Source organism: Mastacembelus armatus, chromosome 9, assembly GCF_900324485.2.
Source record: "Mastacembelus armatus chromosome 9, fMasArm1.2, whole genome shotgun sequence".
NCBI lineage: Eukaryota > Metazoa > Chordata > Actinopteri > Synbranchiformes > Mastacembelidae > Mastacembelus > Mastacembelus armatus.
The window spans coordinates 9,035,944-9,056,150 of record NC_046641.1 but is presented as its reverse complement, the minus strand read 5'-3'; the positions used below and the strand labels follow the sequence as shown (position 1 = coordinate 9,056,150).

Sequence of the window (20,207 nt, the reverse complement as noted above, 5' to 3'; positions counted from 1 at the left end):
AAAATCTTTTCATGGGTTTAGTCAGCTTGTGTGGAGTACACTTCACAGGCCAAAGGTTTCATTAGGTGAAGAAGGCTTGAGAATTTCTAAGAATTTCACATTCAGTTATTATGGATAATTAGAAAAGCAACCGAACTGTTGTTTTTGGCACACATTAGGAGAACCTAAGTGTCTTATGTTTAAATAAATCACAGTTGCTGATATAGAGGTGAAGCCAAGGTTAGACCCAGAGGTACCTGAGCTGTGACCATGAAAAAAAATGAGAACAGATGATGGTTCCTACAACAGATCCAGGTACACAATGACATAGAGGTTTGTGTTAATTAGTTATATTTGGTGAGACTTTTAGTGTGATGACAATTTTCATATTTTACATCCTGAATACATGCTGCTGGGGCCTGATAATATGGTAAAGTTCATGCTGCACACAGAATAACCAATAATATGCACAACAGACTAACAACACCTGTAACACTGCAGTAACACTATGCAGTATGTGAAACTTCCTCTCAAAGAACAATGGGAAAATCAGTGACAATGAGCTGCATAGTAGAAACACTATTTCCTGTCAATGTAATTTCCTGAATTTAAAGAGCACTAAATTTCCTAACAAACAGAGGTACAGCTCAGGGTTTTGTAAGTTACCTAAAATGTGAAGGCAGCATTCTGATTGGATATATTCAAAACATTTATTCACATGCAATGTTGCCTTAGGGTTTTGAATATATGGGGCGTTTTTGTAGGTATGTTTTTAAGAAAAATGTAATACATACATCTGTAAAATTATAGCCAGAAGGTTTGTTGTTAAATCACCATGAATCAGACAAGTTTGTCAAAATCTGTGAGATGTGCCTGATTTAAGAGGCTAACGCATTTCAAACCCCTTACCATCCAGGAGGGGGCAGTAATTCATGCATTAAAAGTGGTGAAAATTAAATCAAGTGACATGGGTATGAGAAATCCAAATGTTTTCCCTCAATATTTATTCTTTCTGAGTTTATCAGAGAAATGTGGATCTCTGTCAGTGCTGATTATACAGAATTAAAAAATGAAACATATTCATCATATATTAAAAAAGTCTTGCATAGCTTTTTTTATTCACTCAGGGATTCTGTACATCCACACTCCTGCAATTAATTTCTTACTGTATGCCCATACACACACACACACACACACACACACACACACAAACACGCACACACACACAGAGCATACAAGCGCATACATGAGCACATGTGAACAATTACTTGAAGCAAACATAAGCGTGAAATGTCCACAGATTAAATGCATATAGCTGTACTTTGGAAATGAACCATCCTGCATTCGATTTCATGCTATAGTTGATATGCATAGAAAAATCACAACTAAAACAAGAAAGCTTTCATTAGACATCAAAAATCAACATCATATGCCAATTTCTGAGATATTTGTTGTGAAATGCATAAAACAAAGGAGTATCTTATGTTTGTAGATGACAATAAAAAACAGCCTTATTATTTTTACCATTTCACAGCAAACTTTTACAATGCTACAGAGGCAAAAGTACCAGTTTAGGGTCCTGGATGCCTTCGTGATTTTATATCTTAAATTATATAATTATTATAATCAAGAGACCATTAAAACATAACCTAGTCATTTAAGTCCATTAAGGTCATGCATAGAAGTTCACATATAAGTAAAGGTTACACTGTGGTTTCACTTTTCCACAAACCACTCTTCATTCCAGTGGAGCTCTGGGACTGGTCTGTGCCACTCAAGTCCTGCTCCAGCTCTACCACCGAGTTTTTCAGGGTGCCATTTGAGGCAGCGGCTTTGGGCACAGTGGTGGTGACACTGTTCAATGGATAAGAGCAGCGCTTAGTTTCTCTCTCTGCAGCAGCTGCCAGTTTCAAATTGTCTCTGCTGGCACATCGTCTCTGAGCACTGTGCATTGCTGCTCTGCTGGCCACAGAAGGCAGCAGGGGGAAGGGTTTGCGACTCCCGCTGCTGCCCCCATCGCTTCCCTCTGAGGGGCTGGTGGCCACTGACTCTCCCACCCGCTTCCCATTTGTCAGTGCGCTAGCCTGGCTCTCTGAAAGGCTGTGGTGGATGCTGCCATTCTCACTTGTGGCCTGTTTGTATACTGCATGCGAAGAACTGAGGTGCTCTATGCCTGCAGGTCCTAAAGCTCCAAGGCTGCCACCACCTCCAGCTGTCCTTAGGGCTTTGAGACGATAGTGACCTCTGCCCTCACCCCGATGGTGATACTGGCTGCTCCCTTGTTTAGTTCTGCTACTCACTTTCCTTCTCTGAGAATGCACTGGGGCTGTAGAGTTAATGGTGGGCAGAATATTGTTTGTTGCTTTGGTGATGTTGTCAGTACTGGTGCTAGTGTTGTTTCCCATGGGGGCACGTGAAGCATTGTTTGAATTGTCTTGTGCCACCTGCAACAGGTTGGTGAGCTTGCAGGGTCCGGGGCCTACACTGCTGATTCCACTTGGTGTGGATGATGATCGAGCTGACGAGGAGTTATGAGAGTCACCAGGTGGATGGCAATTAATGAAAAGCTGGGACCCCTGCTCAGAGGTCTGTACTCCGCTCCCAGTAGTGCAGGTGTGTGTGTAAGTAGACATAGGATGTGCGCGACGATAGCCTGGGCAACATGCCAGCCACGAGGCCTGCACATCGAGACGTCGAAAGCAGTGGTGCACCACCAGAAACACTCCTAAAACTGTGGCAGCCATCCCATAGAGACAGCTGAACAACAAGCTATTGTGCCCTGTCAGCCACATTGCCATGGCTCCACAACACCACAGAGCCACAAAGAGGAAGTGAGTGGCCACCAACACCAAGAACTGTGTTTTCAGCGAATACTGGTCCTCTGGAGACACAATGGTGTTTATAGGCCCCACCACTGAGTCTGTTGAGAGCAGGCTGGTACTTCCTGCCAGTGCAGGCTGGCTCTCTGTCACAGGAGAGGACAGGGTGGTTCCTGTGCATTCTTTGGACACATGATGCCTCAGGCGAAACACAGTACACAGGAAATAGATCCATGTTACCAACACCACTAGGCCAGCGGGGACAAAAAAAGACCCTAGACTGGGGCGACACACCAGCCAACAGCTGCAAGAAGCAAAAATGATGCCAGGAATGTTAGCACAAAACAAAGACATCTCTTTGTATTCAAGATATGACATAAAATGATTCACTTCAGCAGCAAACAAAACAACATAAAGTCAAGGGCCAAATGGCTCAAGGATAAAAAGAGGGGTACTCACTAAAGGCTGTTGTCTCCATAGTTGTTGACATTGACAGCTGCAGTGATCCCACAAATGATAAGAGGGACTCCACCAGCTATCAAATAGAACCTTGAATAACAGAAAAACATATAAAGTTCCCAGCTGCGTTTACAGAAATATAGAGCAGTTCTTTGTGCCACAGGATGGTGTTTGACCTTTTGCAGTTATGGTATTTTCAAAGTGCGCAAGGCTGTCATTTACTTTGTCATGTTTTTATGTCTCTCTGGCTGTATATAATATGAACTGAGCTGTGTGATCCTTCACTCTCTTAGTGGGCAGAGGGCTACAAGGGTGAAATTAGACTCCAGAAGTCTGTGATTTATTTCCACTTGATCCCATGCGACTGTGTAGTCAACAAAAGAGTGGCTGGCTGGAGGGCCAGTAAGGTCAGGGGCACAACGTACAATTGCAGCTTCAGGATCACAGTGGCAGGGGGAGGAAAAATAGAAAGGAATATTTGGTAAGACAGTGCACCCCCTGAATCACCCTGCTCAGATTTATGATGAACCTTTCTGCTTCTTTTATGTTGCCTTCATTCACTCTCTCCTACCATAGTCTGAGTTCATTTGGGCTTATAGCTTTTTTCTGCCTTACAGCAATACTCTCTTATGTCCCTCCAAAATTTTCTTAAAAACAGAGGGACTTTGGTTGTTGGACACAAAGACTACCTTTGATGGTGCACAGTTTGGGTGGCCATGCACAAGAACTCCTGCATCTGTCATAGACCTTATTGACAGCCGACAACATTCTCCTAGTATAAAATGTTGGTGAAAGTCAGCTGTGGCTTGCTCACTGACCTGAGCATGGGCCGCTGAGAAGGAGGAGCAGGAGACTCTCCCTCGGGCTGCCGTGGCATTCTCCACACAGTCTCTTTGTAGATGACCCTGGCACTGACTCCAATCCACAGCAAAGTTGAGAGCGAGGAGTAGTGCAAGGCAATGCCCACCTGTTACATAATGCAGTCAGATCAGACATCAAGCCTACATGCCACTACTGAAAATGAAATGTCTGTGTAAATTCAGGACTTACTGCTTGACAAACTACTGGGTAGCTGGTCAAGCTTATGCCTCCTGCATAGATGGCTGTTGTCATGGCAATGTGGAAGCAGGTATTCAGTAATGTGTGCCAGCTTTTTCTTGAAATGTGAATAGAACTGTAGAGATACAGAATAAAATAATGAAAAAATGAAACAAAAACAAACATTAACAAGAGGTCTGTTAATGCATGTAAACTATAGTACCTGTGATGTAGTATGTGTGTAATGATGATGGTGAAGAGGCAAAGCAGGAGCACTGCAGTGCAGGCATAGACCACAGGGTGGAGCACCCTCACAGAGTTGGATGTGGAGTTGGGGAAATCAGGCACCTCCTAGATGAAAAAAAAATCACACACAAATAAAATAAAAGTCTCACTCAATTTAAGTCATGCAAGTTAAATGATGAATTAAATACTCAGGACTGTCCTACCTGCAGCACAGCATAGTTGCTAAGCAGAGAGCAGCGCATGGTGGAGGTGCTGCTGTCACTGTGCACCAGCTGGCAGCCCTCCTGGCTCCAGCCTCCCTGCTTCTCCAGTCCCTTCAGGCTCCATTGGGCTGCCACAGCATCAGTACCAGGGGACAAATGACGCAGTGACACCCAGATCAGGTCTGAGTGGTTCCACATGCTGCAACCATCTGTCACAGAAACGAATGAAATTAACACTTGCTCAACATGGAACCAATTGAAAATGTCGTAAATATTTCATATTGTTAAATATATGTTTTGGATTGTATGTCCAATGCATTTTATCTTCTCCCAACATAACTCATGTACTTTTAAATTGCGTGATCAGTTTCTACAATCTAAAGTAACTCAACACCCTCCAGAGACAAGATTTCACTGAGCTCTTTGTATGTAGGTGGAAAGAGTTACATTGATTGCAATGCTTGTCAAGGTCGAAGAAAAGCGAGTGGACAACAAACAGTGATGTAGTTTGTCAGGGCCAGTAGCTCAACTACAGTAAAATGCATACAGTTTCTACAGTGTGAGTTTTGTACTTATTGTTGTACAATAGCAACAGCAAATCTGAAAAAAAAAAAACAGAACCACCTCTACGGTTGGTAAAGATGGTGGCTCTCAGTTTCTTCAGCAACATTTTTTATAGATTAAAATAGTTGAAAAACAAGATGGTGGTTGTTTAGAGATGTTATAAATTATTATAGAAAATTTTACTACAGTGTAGCAGCACACAAATATTTAATAAGAGGTCAAATAAAATAGAATTTTACAAAAGGCACATAAATGCACTAAAAAAAAGTAGATTTCACTGTATGATGAGCAGTTTCCTTACCCAGGCCTACAAAAATGACAGGAGTGTTGACACTACGTCTGCGAGAGTATTCCCCCGTGTTGCTTGAATTCGCAGAAAGAGGAAAAAAGCTGCCAGTTCGAAAGGCTACGAACTGCAGCTTACAGTCTTCAGTAGCATCAGGAGGAAACAGGTTAGCAGGGAGAGTCACAGAAGCCAGGGCTACTGAATTCTACATAAAGAAAATATAAGACAATTCAAATCATGTATTTAACATTTAATCCACCATTAAACCTTGATAAATCCAAAACTCCAGCTACAACAGGTTACTATTATACATTATAGTAATAGAAGCAATGGGGATGCAGGAAGGGAAACTCATGCCTTACCTTTAGGAGAAAATTGTTGAGGGAGGTGTTATGTGAGCCGGTGCTGCAGCGGAAACGAAGGTTTTGCTCATTGGCAGACTCTATCATTTCCATTCCCAGGCTGCCCGCTGAGACCTCACGGCGCTGATACGCAGTACATGTTATACCAGTGAAGTGAGCTGGTCGAATTAAGTGGGCCTCCATTACAATGTTCCTAGACACCTGTACATATCAAAATGAAATATAAAGGGTATTGGGTGGGTTCCTTATATTAACATTTATTTATTTTAGTCACCCCAAAAAAACCTTCTTGCTGTGAGGCAACAGTGCTAACCACTAAGCCACCGTACTGCCCATGTTTATTCCATATTGTAATAATAAATAAAATATAAAAACTTAATAGAGTGTTAGAAAAAGAAGCTCATGTTGAAATTTAAAAACAGAAAAGAAGAAGTCGCTACCATGGAGAAGTCCTGAGCGTGACTGTGTAGCTGGGGCCAGGCCAATGTCTCTAGAGAGTGAACTATGGAGCTGCAGGCTCTCTTCTCTCTCTGGGCAAGAGCAAGAATCTGGTCGTCCACCTGCATCAGGTTACTGCCCATCTCGACCAACACCTCCGACAACTGGAACAACCAAACGTATAGAAACATACAGGAAGTAAAAGGATGTCGGTGATGTCGGGTGAAAACACTGGTCACACATACCTGAATATAGCCATTTTATAGCTTATTTATTTTCTCTCACCTCCTGCAGCTGTCTGACATATTCCATAAACTTCTCCATCATTTGGGCCACATACAGCACATCTACTGAATCAGTAAAGCCTGCAGCCTCTAAGGTGTATGTGCGCACCTGATGTGCCACAGTGACAGCATTGGATGCATTGATGGGCCTCTGAAATTCAAGAAGAAAAAAAAGGTGAGGACATAAAGCTGTGATGTCATGCAATTAAATCTACATAGTGTTTACCGAACAGGAACCATGTACTTCCACAGCAGTACTGACCAGGATGAAGGTATGTAGGACACGAGTGATTCCATTTGTGTAATGACAGTCTGAGTAGTCGCCCTCCTGCCACTTTCCAGAACGGTCACAGTAACGAGAGGCTTTTTTCTGCTCCATACCCCCCTCCACAGACAGAGAGTTGTACCGCAGCTGAAGGCAATACTGATGGGAGGTGATGCCTGCCAAGGTTCTTGGCCACCTGAGAATTAAAACCAATGAATAATGAGTACACTGACTCTCTTGGTATTGAAAAAAATAAATAAATAAAGGGACTGCAACAGACCTGAATTCCCCACGATTGTTGACAACTTTATCCTCTGGACAGAAGGAGGCACTGTTCTCCAGCACCACTATTTCAACGGCACGAGATGCATTGCCCCGCCCAGTAGAAACCACACACTCCCACACCCCACTGGCCTCCACATGTATGTTGAATAGAATAAGCTCACTGGATAAAGATGATACAGACAGTTCATAATTATACATTAACACCACATACTCTACTGTGTCTACACTGACAAAAACGTTTTTATCCACTGAACAATTTCTTTTCACAAAGTGTATGAACATTTGAATATTTATCAAAGCACATTAAAGCAAAACTGAGTAGTCAAAGTGCATATACAGCTCTAGTACCTGGTGATGAATGTACAGTCATGCAGCACATTTTTTTCCAGCTGGACACCCATCTCTGGGTCAGAGGTCACCAGCTGACCATTGTGACGCCAGTGCAAGGTGGTGATCTTGTCCACCAAGGCAGCAGTGCAGTGGAAGGGCAGCCGATCACCTTTGAAGACCACCTGACGCTGAGACGGCAGCAGCGACAGGGTGTGCAGCTCCAGAGGACCATCTGAGCAACATGGTGGGATGCAGATGTGATTGCCACACATCACTCTGAATTATTTCTGCTGCTCTCTCATTACTCAACCTCAGCTAAATGTTTCCACAGAAGCTATTATGAGCCTGCTGTTCTAGAGTAGATTGGATACAGACAGCAGCAATTCGTAACTACAGCCCAGAGGATTAGTTGTCAACACAGCTTGCTGATAATCTTAGAAGTATGTCCCCACTGAGCTGCTGGGGTTAGATCGCTTTTCAACCCTTTTGGTCTCCTAAGTCTTAAAATCAAACAGACTATCATCAGCACTGTTATGGATGCACGATCCCTGCCACAGTCAGTGCTTTCTGAAACTAAGTGGTGAACTGTCTCATTTATAAGTGCCTGGCCAGGCTCTCACCACAGCTCAACTGGCTTTCCCTTAGTCCACGCAGAGGCTTTCCCTTTAGGCTCCTGGGGTAGGCACACAGGGTTTCATCACCTAACCAGGCTGAACTGCTGCGAAAGAAGCCAGGGACCCAACGCAACCCACAGTCACATGACAGGTAGTCTGAGTTGAAGTTCCTGGAGAGAGAGGTGATGGTCATTTATCATGGAAGATAAGAGAGTTTTCGTTTTTCAGTCTACTAGGCTCAGATACAGTTATCTCTTGTCAGTCATTATCTGTTACCATATCTGACAAAAAACACACAGCTTGATGCATTTTTGTTAAGTGACACCTTTTGCTGAATCACAACCACCCCAGCCCTATAGCTCTTACACGTTACAGATTTATTGTTTTCAATCTGAAATAAACTGACTGTTTTATACTAAGACTGGTAGTGCTGTATGTAAAAAAGAAGCAAAGTTTGTTCAGATTTGACATTTTTAAACAGACTTATCTTTTATTTATGATATTCTAAGTTTAAATGTTTTCAATCTAACAGACAAAAATCTCCAAAGTCAAATAAATCCAAGTCAAATGCTGAAATGCTATAAGTGACTGTCAAACACATGAGCAATCTTTAGTCAAAATAAACAAACTGAAAAGAAATGTTATCTTTGTCTAAAATATTTATTGATTCATTCAGATATGGAATGATATGCTACAAAACTGAATTTACAGAGTGCAGTGTCTAATACTCACACTAACTTAATGGATGGCAGCTCTTGAAAAACAGTTGGATCCATGGTGGAGATAATGTTGCCGGAGAGATTCCTAGGCGTACACAAATTTGATATATAAAAAGTTAACTCAATAACGGTGCAACAGTGCATAAAGTCCAACATTTTTAAGGAATCAGTTCATCTGTCTCTTACAGTTTTGTGAGATTGGTCAGGCCCTGGAACATGTCTGCAGTCACACAGCCAATGCGGTTGTCAGAAAGGTCACTAAATGTGCAAAAAAACCAAAGGAAATTTTCAAATTAAGAGGACTCAGCCACTCAGGCACAGATTGAGATATTCAATCTTCACTGCCCATGTTGTTTTTGTGAAATCAAATCCAATACTAAAACTAAAACTGAGCAGGTCTCATTCTTGGTCTTCTTTATAATAAGTGATAAACGGTTTTCTTTGCTTCTAATACCTTTATAATATTTCAATGTGATCTGCTCTTACATTTTCAAAGGCTTGCTAATTTAAAAACTGAAATACACATACCAGCAGCCACTTTTCCTTATCATTACTCTATGGGGCCCCAGTGAAAGTTTATCATCAGTGGGGTAAAATCAGGGGCCCTGTTCTGCTGTTCACCTCTAAGTGTGATGTATAGCCACAGCCAGAGAGGGATCTGCTCTGTTGCACCTCTGACACTACCCAGCAGAGAGCTGTCCAGAGCATGTGTTTATCTCCCCGTTTGTTTTGACAAGCCCCAGACCTTGCAGGGAAAACACAAGGAGGGGGAGGAGGGAAGGGGAGTCACGCGGTGCAGCACGGACGACAAGCTCCAACCCACGCCGCAACCAAACCTCAGAGTCCAAAAACACAATGAGTGCTGCAACCAGCCCTTCGGTCACATCCAATGACATGTTAGGTGCCTCTGCGTAGCCAAGAGGTTTCCACTGTGGTGGAGCAGGGCACCAGAGATGATGATGCAGGGCCCCCTCTAGGCTCAGCAGAAACACTGTGGTGAAGGAGGGCTTTATGGTCACACTGACACCAGGAGCTCAAACAGAACGCGTAACATCTGCTAACACAGCATACACTTAACATAGATGTGAGTGGATAGGTGGGTTTGCCACTTTCAACAACTGCTGTTAATTTGTTAACCATAAAACACTACAGACTTTGTCATCTATCACATACCATCCAAACCTAATTCAATATTTTCATGTCTGTGTTCATGAAATCTGTTAATATGTTTGCTGCTCTAAGACCAAATGGAATGTGAGTCATGTTAATGTCTACTTACAGTTTCCGAAGCTCGGACAGGCCTTGGAAGGCTCCAGGCATGATTGTGCTGATTAAGTTGTTCTTGAGGTCCCTGGAGATGGTGAAAATATTAGGTGAATGAAAGAATTTCTGTAGAGATGATGCACACACATGTTGAAGAGAACAGCTCGACAGTTTGGGAAGTACACTTCTTTGCTTTCTTGCTGATAGTTAGGTGAGAACAGGTACTACTCTCATGAATGGGCAGTAAACATATGGTGAGCCCAGCATAGCATAAAGACTGGAAGCAGTGGGAAGCAACTAGCCAGGTGCTAACAAAATCCACCTACTGCAGAAGGTACCAGTGCTAAAGCTCACAAAATATGATCCATACAAAAACACAGTGTACAGATCGAGTTCCAAACACTTCTTGAACTGAAAATGACTCTGCTTTCCTAAACCTGGCCCGTCCAGCAGTACATGGTAGGGTATTTCTGCACACAGACAGGAAATGTTATTCCTGCAGCCACCCGGGTTTGAGGCTCGCATGATGCAAATATCTGACCAAATAAAATGTTGGTGGAATCTAAAACTGCTAGCAAAGCATTTCTATCATTCCTCAGCTTGTTTCACAGAGACTCTTCTCACAATAAACCTGACCATGCAAACCATAAATATTCATTCTTTCAACTGCCTTTGAAGATCTAATTTCATACTATGTGTTGCATGTTTTCCCACCCACTTCCCATTCTGCACCCACACCCATGTGTTAAACTACTCAGCCAGATGCCCCCTCTCCATCAGATAATCTGCATTACATTCTAAATCCAAGATGTTTTTTATTGACCAGGCAGGAATAATGAGGTCAAAGCAGCTCAGAAGACAACTGTATAATGCAGGACATGGTCGACATGGGCTGGAATGTGATCCATAAAAAATGTCTGCTCCCAGTGGACTATACACAGAGGAGGATTTCCTTACAGGAGCTCACAAGCATCGATGCAGTGGCTGCATTTCTGTCTATTTCACTTTTACCCAAGATGCCACTGTGGTAGGCAAGACCTCTGGGGACTTTCTGGTCCTTTTTTCTTCAGAGATTATCTGTCATCACTGTTCTTGACCACACTGCATCACACCATGTACAACCTCAGGCATCTCCAAATCATTGTCTGCCCAAGAGCTTTCCAATAGATGAGCTATTTTGATCAAACTTGGGAAGGAAAAATATTTTAGAAAATGGCTTCCAGTACACAATTAGGCAGCGTGGTATGGCTGTAGTATAGTCAGAGGTTTTGCTGTTGGTCCAAACTCTGGTCAAGCCATCGGCCACATCTGGATTATAGGCAGGGGTCAGATTGTAATGATGGAGCAAAAGCCTCCTGGCCTCGGAGCAGAAAGCTGAGGTCAGTTGTGTTTGCCTCAGAGCAGACAGTCTTGGACAGCTCAGCCCGACTCTTCGACTGCATAACAGCTTGTCAGACACAACAGTTTGCAACAAGATCACAGGTTTTTAAAAGGTGCAGATGTTTCCAACTCTACACCTTGGGGGTCTGTATATGGTAAACCTTGTGTGTCTATGTCCGACTCTGAATGTACATGTGTTTCTGTGTGTCAGTAGCTGTAGATGATTTGTTGACCAAGGCAAGGGGAGAACAATACTGCTGTTTCCAGTCTGTGTTCCAGTCTGCTCATTAGCACAGCGGTGAAAGACAAGGGCCAGCCCACTATTTCCGCTCTCTGATGACCATCTCTCACTCCCTTTTCTGTCCCTTTCACACATGGGAAAGTGTGCATTTGCTTCTCATACCTTTAGAATATTTCAATGTGATCTGCTCTTACATTTTCAAAGGTTTGCTAATTTAAAAACTGAAATACACATACCAGCAGCCACTTTTCCTTATCATTACTCTATGGGGCCTCAGTGAAAGTTTATCATCAGTGGGGTAAAATCAGGGCCCCTGTTCTGCTGTTCACCTCTAAGTGTGATGTATAGCTACAGCCAGAGAGGGATCTGCTCTGTTTGGGGGGCATTAAACTTTTAATAGAGACTGTTCTTAGATAGTGTTTGTATGTCATCCTCTGAAATGACCTAATCAAAAAGTAGAAAGACCATAGCTGGAAAGGAAAAGCTATGAAAAATAAAATTAATGGAAAAACTAACACAGAGAAATATACATGCACAAGCATAGAGGCACACATGTGCAAACACTGAGGCTAAATAGTTTTATGCCAAACAACATAGTGACACAGCTTTAGTTGAGTTCAAATGCCTTAAACCTTTTGCCGAGGATACTGTAAGACTGTAAGATCCTCAACTACCTATACACCCCAAACGTCTACTGTATATTTACTATGAATTTGAAAAAATACAGTGCTGCATGTGCTTTGGTCTAAAGAGTATCAATAGTCCACTACTTCTGATAGACTCTCTTATCACCAAGCTGGGGAATGTGAAGGAGTTCACCAGAGTCAACAGGACTCTCAGCTCTGCTGTAGTCCAAATGTCAGCTTTCGTCACCACCACAATGTAGGCTAATTCTCAGCTGCAGCCCCTCACCACTCGCCCACACTCCTGGTTTCATTTCTGACTTTATCTCAAAGCTTCAGTACAAACGCCAGCTCCAGCGGGACTCAGACGCAGGCGATGACTTGTCTGTGTGCCCTCTGGAGTAGGCTGTGCCCTCCCTGACAACAGCTTCACAGCTCAGTGGCCTTGACACTGATGAAAACAGCTGTCACCAAGTATGAGGATAATGGCGAAGACATGGAATACTTTAAGCCCCATGCTTGCAAATTGTAGTTATTACTTTTTCATTATCTTCCTAAGTAGCAGAATGTAGTTTTTCAAAGGCTACATGATTGGTGGAGACACATTTTATTGCGAACATAGGCTTCCTCTTTGAGTTATGCTTTGTAACCTTGGGAGTGCAGTGCTTTATCCCCTTCACCACATGTGGCCTGTGTGATTGGGTTGTGACAGACTCAAGCTCACTCCCAGCCCAAAAGGGGCCATTGTCTGCTGCCACTGGGCCTAACACCAGCGGCTGCCATTAAGAATGTCCTTTTTTCCTCACAAACTCCTTCTGATCAATGGGACTGGTCCTCTGCCATTCTGAAGAGTCATTTCTCTGTGGGTATAAGGGATGAGCACCTGGGCCCCATGCAGGCTGGAGAGGACATAGTGTGTATAGAGCTCCAGACCTGGAGTGCTTCATTATCAGGAGCACAGCGGCGGGGACTGGAGTGTTGCGCTGACATTGTTTAGGCCCTGGCCCCGGAGGGAGCTGGGAAAATGACTGAAGCCAGGGAATGGCCACTCATTATCACCAGACTGGAATCAAGAATTTCCTGTTCCTGGAGTTTTTTAATGGAAAAACAGAGCAGGACAGGGCCCATTTCTATACTTTGGTCATACTCATGTCTCTATGCAGATCAATGAAAGCAACCATCAGAAAGCAAAAAAATATATATAAGTCTAGGGATTAAAGGTATGGTATGCTGGGGCAAAAGCAAGGGGGATTAACTGGCACCTTGGTTCCTGACTAAGGTCAGTGGAGACCATTTTTGTGCCGTGTGTCGTTTCCTGTCTGGTTGGCGTCTCTAGCAGAGGCCCTTGCTCGTTTATTTTTACAGTTTCCTTTCTGTCCTTTTTTTTACTAGCTAGCTTTCCCCTGCAGGGAGGGGCAGGTGGGTTAGGGGATTCAGTACTGATCAACATCGTCCCTGTGTATGGCCCCGCAGATCCCACCTCCCTACTCCTCAACACACTTGCTCACAATGGGGGCTCTGTAACACAGGCCCCAAATGTACTCCTGCCTTCCCCCCAAAACAGGAAACCAGGATCTGCCAAGCTCTTGTTTTTCTACTAATTTCCTGCTTTGCAGCCCCTTCCCCAGATTATTTTCTTTATTTTTTTCTGGTTCCTTTTGCATTGGATAGGGCTAATCAACTTTTTGTCTCTGTTCATCTGGAAATTGCTACAGCAAATGTGGACCTTTTCTGTTATATTCATAAAATTGCTTTAGATTACTGCATTGGATTACCTTTGGACACATACTTCAGATATACCCTTTCAAACCTCAACAATCACCACATAATCACTGCCATTACAGTACTGCAGCACAGAGGAGTACGGCCCTCAGCTCTGCTCATGACTGACAGTAACATAAACTGTGGATCCAACTGCACAGCCATTAGAGGGATGTACAGAAATAGCAATATACACTTTTATTTGAAGTGTAAAATTTCCTTAGTAGATTATATGTTTCTATAGTCTGCAGCAAGAGGAGTCGGACATTATTTGGCCAAGGAAAACTCTGGAGCCACAAACTGTTATTGACTTGGCTTTAGGAGCGGCCAAGAGAAGGGAGTGATGCCCACTTTGGAAGCTCTCTTGATTTCATGACCTCCACCAGCATGTGCAGCAGTGAAAAACAATGAATCTCAGTTTATCGTTTAACGTGACACACTGGAGATTATAACAGTTTATTAGATTTATGATCATGTAAAGCCAAAGCTTCTCAGAGTCAGGAATGAGTTTATTCTGAAAAGAGAACAGGATGTAAAATGCCAGCTTTCTATAACTACAGTTTTATTATTCTGTCAAATTGAGTCATTTGAGCTGAAAGTCAAAAGGTCCGACCATAGACTGAGACCAATGCTCAAATATACTTTACGAGTAGGAAGGAAACAGAAGCAAACGCCTTTCATTTAAATTATCAGTGAAATCAACTCATGTCTGTGTGTGGATTTTCAGCCAGTAGGTGGACTACAGCTTGTAGAGAGTGGGAAGGGGGAGGAACGTGTAGAGACCCAGCGAGCTGGGAGAGGGGCGATATAAAAATAAAGCAGAGAAGGAACACAAACGGAAGTGGGGGGAAGTAAGTCCAGAGAAAGCTCTAGTTCCTCCAGAGGAAAGTGCCATTGAAACCATATCAAGTTTGCTGAATGAGGGTGCCAGAGAATTACTGGCATATAAAGCGTACGATTTGGTAATGGGCTTATGAGGGGGCTTGCTTGCTGTTTCAATAAACCCCCAGAGCCATGACTGAGCTAGGCTTGCAATACAAACACACCCCGTTCCTTCAGTTTATCTGAAAGACACATCTGGAGTCTATCAACTCCAGCAGCACCCCCCTTTTGTTTCCACTCTCCAGCTCGCTTAACCCCTTCCTCACCCGCTCCACCCCTTAATGTCATGCACTCTCATTAGATGACCGGTGCCTAATCGGGAACCCCTCCATGGCGTGTGCGGGAAAACATACTAACCCAAATGTTCATTTTTCTGAGAGGGAGAAACGAGACTACCATGTGAGATCGCTGCAGCTGCCCTTAGCTCTCTTCAGAGCGGTGGGCTGGTACAAACTGAACCTCATCTTACCCGGGACAGAAGTTTGGTCTAGACAGAAGGGCTCCTCGCCATGTTCGCACATTCTCCACTCTTTTTACATGCCATATTTCTGCCCTACTGTACTTTTTTCCCACTCATCAAGGTAATTTGCCTGCCTGTGTGGAAATAATGTTCATCTGCTGCTAAGGAAAACAAACTCAGACTTATATAAAACAAACTGCAGGAGCATGCTCTCCATCTCACCCTCATTCTCACTCCTTCTTCCCTCTCTTTTTCCCTCACTTCTGTCACCATACCATCTTTAGCCATCTTGGCTCCACTACCCCTGAGTCAGATGGTAAAGTTGTTTAAGTTGGAATACTTCCCCAGCTGCTCAGAATGGCAGAGGCCATTTCAAGGTCAGTTTTGAGAGGCTGAAGCAAAGACGTATTTGCCTGTCTCCCAGTTTGCAAACAATATATCAGGTCAAGAAGTAAGGAAATGGCCTTGGCATTCTTAACTATAATTTAATAATGGCCTTATATCATGCAGACAATTTTCTAAGCAACTGTACATTCCTAAACCTGGTTACATGGTTCTATGCAAACTTCTTTTTATTATTTATTTATTATTACTTTAGAAGCATAAATTGCAAACCACTCCTTATTTCTGCGCTTGTCTTTTTGATAATCTTGTATGTATGCAAATCCTGTGCATACGGTGTAATGTGAGGAAAGTGGATGTAAAGTCAAGTCAGGTAGATTCATATTGTAGTGATCATTTCAGAATCTCATGCTGACAAAGTCTACCATGGTGCAGACACCTTGAGCTGCTAACCCGTCCCAACCACAGACATCACTCTGGCTTTCCAGACCTGTCCACTGCGAGCGTCCTGCTGCTCCCTCATCCATCATCATCACTGCCCTCTGCTCTCCTTCATTGCAGCCTGCTCCCTCTCTCCCTGTACGGTGAACAGACCTGGTAATGAGGGCCCCTTGTGCCCTGCCTGCCTGTCCTGTGTCCCATGGTGCAGTGGGGCCCATTTGGACAAGAGCCAGCCTGCCTCGGCTCGCTTTGCTCATTACTCTCATTACTTCACCTCAAATCAGTGCAGGACAGGCCGCTGGGATCTGTCCACAACTCATAAAGGTCCCGGCTCATTAGTGAGGCTGCCAGCTTCAGCTCCCATTAGAGAGGGTGTGCACAGAGGTGGAGGTAGTCATATAGGTACACAAGTACAGTATCAAAGGCCTGATGTTATGTACATGTGTGACTTATTTTGCATATAGAAAGCATCACCACAGAAGCAAAGTATGAATCAACTGGTGTTTCAGCTGGAAAGAAACAGAGTCTTCCAAGATCCAAATGTAGATGTTGGATGGCGAGCCTTTTTAAAAGAGCTACAAAAACACAGTAGTCCAGTAAGAGGGCAAAAACAAACAGGGCTAAATTGCTCCTTTGCACTTGGGTGGTTTGGCAGGTTATGAAGGCAATAGTGGCTTTGAGGAGGTTTGTCCCAATGAAAGAGCTAACTGTGTAGAATGCTGTACTGTCTGGTTCAGGCCTGGAGGAGGGTGGCCTGCCCTGGAGCTGTATTCTCCTACTAACAACAGCAGATCACACTGCATTCAGCTCTGAATAGATGTCTGGTTTGAATGTGTGGGTTTGAGTGTGCGTCTGCTGGGAGAGTTACCAGACCCATTTGAAATGGCTGGTCAAGAAGTGAGAGTGCCCATACTAGGAAACAGTCTCAAGAGTTACGGTACACATTGAAGTCACAACAGAGATGGATCACAAGCGTGTGTGTGTGTGTGTGTGTGTGTGTGTGTTGGCCATCAGGGCGCAGACTGTGTTTATCCTTGTCACTTAGGGAAGAGATGCAGTGTAATTCCCTGTTGTGTGTTTACTCAGCTCTAGTGGGCTGGCCTTTGATTACAGCACTGACCACATAATATGAGTAACTGTTCACTACTGCTCCAAATGACAAGCACATGTAGACAACGTACTGGAAACAATGAGAAGACCTGAAGAACGACGACATAACAAAAACGAGATCTCACCATATGAGACAGAGACTAAAACTCACATTCAAACCTTTGCTGCAAAGTTATATGTGAATTCATCTCTACACACCCTGCAATGATGAATTTGAATTTGGCCTTTTTCACATCAGACGGCACTTCTCCCATGAGCTCAGATGTAATTATAAACTGTATAGGGCTCAATTAAAGGTTAAAGATGTCAGCGTGAGTGAGTAGACCTCCACCACTGTGTGTCAGAGAGCCAGCAGAGGTTGGCAGAAGAGTGAAATGAGGCCTGTATGATTTATGTTATGTCCTCTCCTTACACCAGACGCCCACATTTCCCTCTGTGGAGAATAAATACGTGTGTGTTAGTTGCCTGTTCTGTGTCTTTCTCCCAGGTCTTTTAGTTATGAGTCTCCAGGCAAGCTCCACCTTGTTGCCCCCTGCTAGTTTCATCACTGCTCCAGGTGAAACGACCAGTTCAGGTTACCTGACCCACCAACCCCACAGCACCACAGGGGAGTGTTGTCCGCTCTTACAAAAACAAGTAACATCAGTTCATTTTACGTCAAACACTTCAAGCTTCCTATCTACTTTGATTTGACTTTACTACCAGTTATTCTTCCAAGTAGTAGTATTCATAGGATCTCAGTGCAGTACAGTGTCTTCTTGTCAACAGTTTAAACAACTTTTTCAGTGAAAGACAGCTGGAGGTGAGGAGTGAGCACTTGGCCTTGAAACTGTTCCTCCATGGTGTTCACATGCCAGACAAAAAAACAGCAATTTCAGCAAATTTGGCTTTTGTTCTCAGCTGGCATGTCTGGTGTGAGCTCCAGTAGGTAGGTACTAATAAGCTAACAACTGCAGCAAATTGCCATATTTTTCTTTCTTTCAACATTTTTCAGAAACGTCATGGGTGGCAGGTCTGAGTTGCATGTGGAACTAATATTCTTTCAACATACTCTCCCATCCCTCCCATAGAAAAGGAAAAAGAGATACTCTATAAAACAGCACACCTTGGATTTATGTCTGGTAGGAAACATGTAATTGATGCAATTCTCACACCAGAGTTTAAAAGGAGCCTCTTTCACATGCCTCTCACTTGTGTGAGTCTCGGTCAGACTTATATGTGAGTGTTTAAAAATGTTTCAGTGTATCCATGTGTGCGCCCGGAGATGATGTTTCACATGCATATGTGCAAGTACTTCATATGCATGTATGTTATGTGGACAACTGCTGATGTATATCCGACAGGACCCCTCATAGGTCCAACTAACTGACAGACCATGCAGCTTGCATTAAAATGCAAATGGTTCCCACTGTAGTTCCTTTCCTGTTTGTCACCAGGAGTGCTGTACAGTCATAACTCCTAAGAAATTAACTTTTCTATCACCCATCTCACACCCCATTCAGGGAAATTACAATGTTGCTAAAGGGGGGGGGGGCAGACTGTCTGTGAGCCACAGACAAAACTGTCAACACACGCCTCCTCCCAGATCTCCCTTATCTTGTCCTGTGGAGTGGGGCTTACCTGATAATGAAGGACTAAAGTGTAATTATGTGAACTTTTCAACATAACTCTGTGATAGCCAGTCTGAGCGTATCATCCTCCCTGCTGGACAGAGGCCCATAATTGAATAAAAGCGCACAGAGTGCTGCTCAGATCTCCCTGATGGCCTGTTGGTATTTCTCTGTGAAGATCCTGAGTTAATCTAAAGTAACAACTCACATATGGGTGCGTGGCATAAATCTGATGTAAACAGTAAACATTACCACAGACATGATAACATCTGCAGAGCTAAAAAATAAACAAACAATCAAGGATGATAAAAAAAGACTCACAGCTTATCCAAAGCGTAAAGTCCGATGAAGGATCCATTTCTTAGAACCCGGATTTTGTTGTGGCTTAATATCCTGTAAGAAAAGAAAACACAGAATGTTGTTTTTAAATATTCCACTGAGACTGAATTTAAGCACGCTTTATGATGATAAACTCAAATATGCAAAATCACTATCATGGGCATCAGTTTCACTCTTAAGGGTAAGATTAGGTTTAACCAAACACATACTAATGGGGTCACAAGAGGAGGATGAGAACCAAAGTGAAATGTCCACTTGGTGCTGCAGTCACACGAGAGATTAGACGGATCAGAGACATTAGCCAAACATGTTTCCAATTAATGTAAAAGAGGTAACAGGACATCAAGATTAGGAGGAAGCTGTGATCTTGATAGTGATTTTGCATACATTTTTACATCAAAAGGACGTTGTTCTACATCAAACACATGCAATGTTAATTAGCTCTTTCCCTGCTGGCGAGTCACTTGCCTTATTGGACTCTTATCGGACCAGAGGGCTGAGGGCTTCAGGACACATTGGATGTGAGATTGAGATTGCTTTGTCTGACAGGGGATCATGGGAAATGAATATTTACAGTATTCATTCTGCTCTGACAAACTTACCATAGTCAAAATCAGGACAGACTGTTGTAGTATTGAAGCATAAAATGGGTGAAATCTCTCTATGTTCTCACACTGTATAAAGTTGAAGGGAGTAATGTCTGTCAGCACAGAGAAGCTGACAGAGAACCTAACAGCACCTGCACATCACAGCTGCTGTTAGGTTTAGGTCACTAAACCACTCCATATTCTAGTGAGACCAAGATCCCCTCTGCTATTGCAAATTAATATGTATTGTATATTAACACAATTTTCAAGACACATC

At 43.3% G+C, this 20,207-nt stretch overlaps 1 protein-coding gene across 2 annotated transcripts in view; it reads right to left on the bottom strand.

The window, feature by feature from the left end:
* Positions 1 to 963: 963 nt before the first annotated feature.
* The window catches only part of adgra2 (adhesion G protein-coupled receptor A2), a 33,715-nt gene continuing 14,471 nt past the window's right edge, over positions 964 to 20,207 (bottom strand). For both annotated transcript variants that reach the window (XM_026321631.1, XM_026321632.1), the window contains 18 exons: positions 19,326 to 19,397; positions 10,171 to 10,242; positions 9,078 to 9,149; positions 8,905 to 8,976; positions 8,179 to 8,342; positions 7,577 to 7,790; positions 7,224 to 7,388; positions 6,941 to 7,139; positions 6,680 to 6,829; positions 6,397 to 6,558; positions 5,957 to 6,157; positions 5,610 to 5,799; positions 4,745 to 4,953; positions 4,519 to 4,646; positions 4,308 to 4,431; positions 4,076 to 4,224; positions 3,258 to 3,347; positions 964 to 3,102 (listed from right to left, as the gene is read on the bottom strand). In XM_026321631.1, the coding sequence (XP_026177416.1) occupies positions 1,683 to 3,102; positions 3,258 to 3,347; positions 4,076 to 4,224; positions 4,308 to 4,431; positions 4,519 to 4,646; positions 4,745 to 4,953; positions 5,610 to 5,799; positions 5,957 to 6,157; positions 6,397 to 6,558; positions 6,680 to 6,829; positions 6,941 to 7,139; positions 7,224 to 7,388; positions 7,577 to 7,790; positions 8,179 to 8,342; positions 8,905 to 8,976; positions 9,078 to 9,149; positions 10,171 to 10,242; positions 19,326 to 19,397 (3,853 nt within the window). In that variant the 3' untranslated portion in view covers positions 964 to 1,682. The remainder of the gene's footprint in view (positions 3,103 to 3,257; positions 3,348 to 4,075; positions 4,225 to 4,307; positions 4,432 to 4,518; positions 4,647 to 4,744; positions 4,954 to 5,609; positions 5,800 to 5,956; positions 6,158 to 6,396; positions 6,559 to 6,679; positions 6,830 to 6,940; positions 7,140 to 7,223; positions 7,389 to 7,576; positions 7,791 to 8,178; positions 8,343 to 8,904; positions 8,977 to 9,077; positions 9,150 to 10,170; positions 10,243 to 19,325; positions 19,398 to 20,207) is intronic.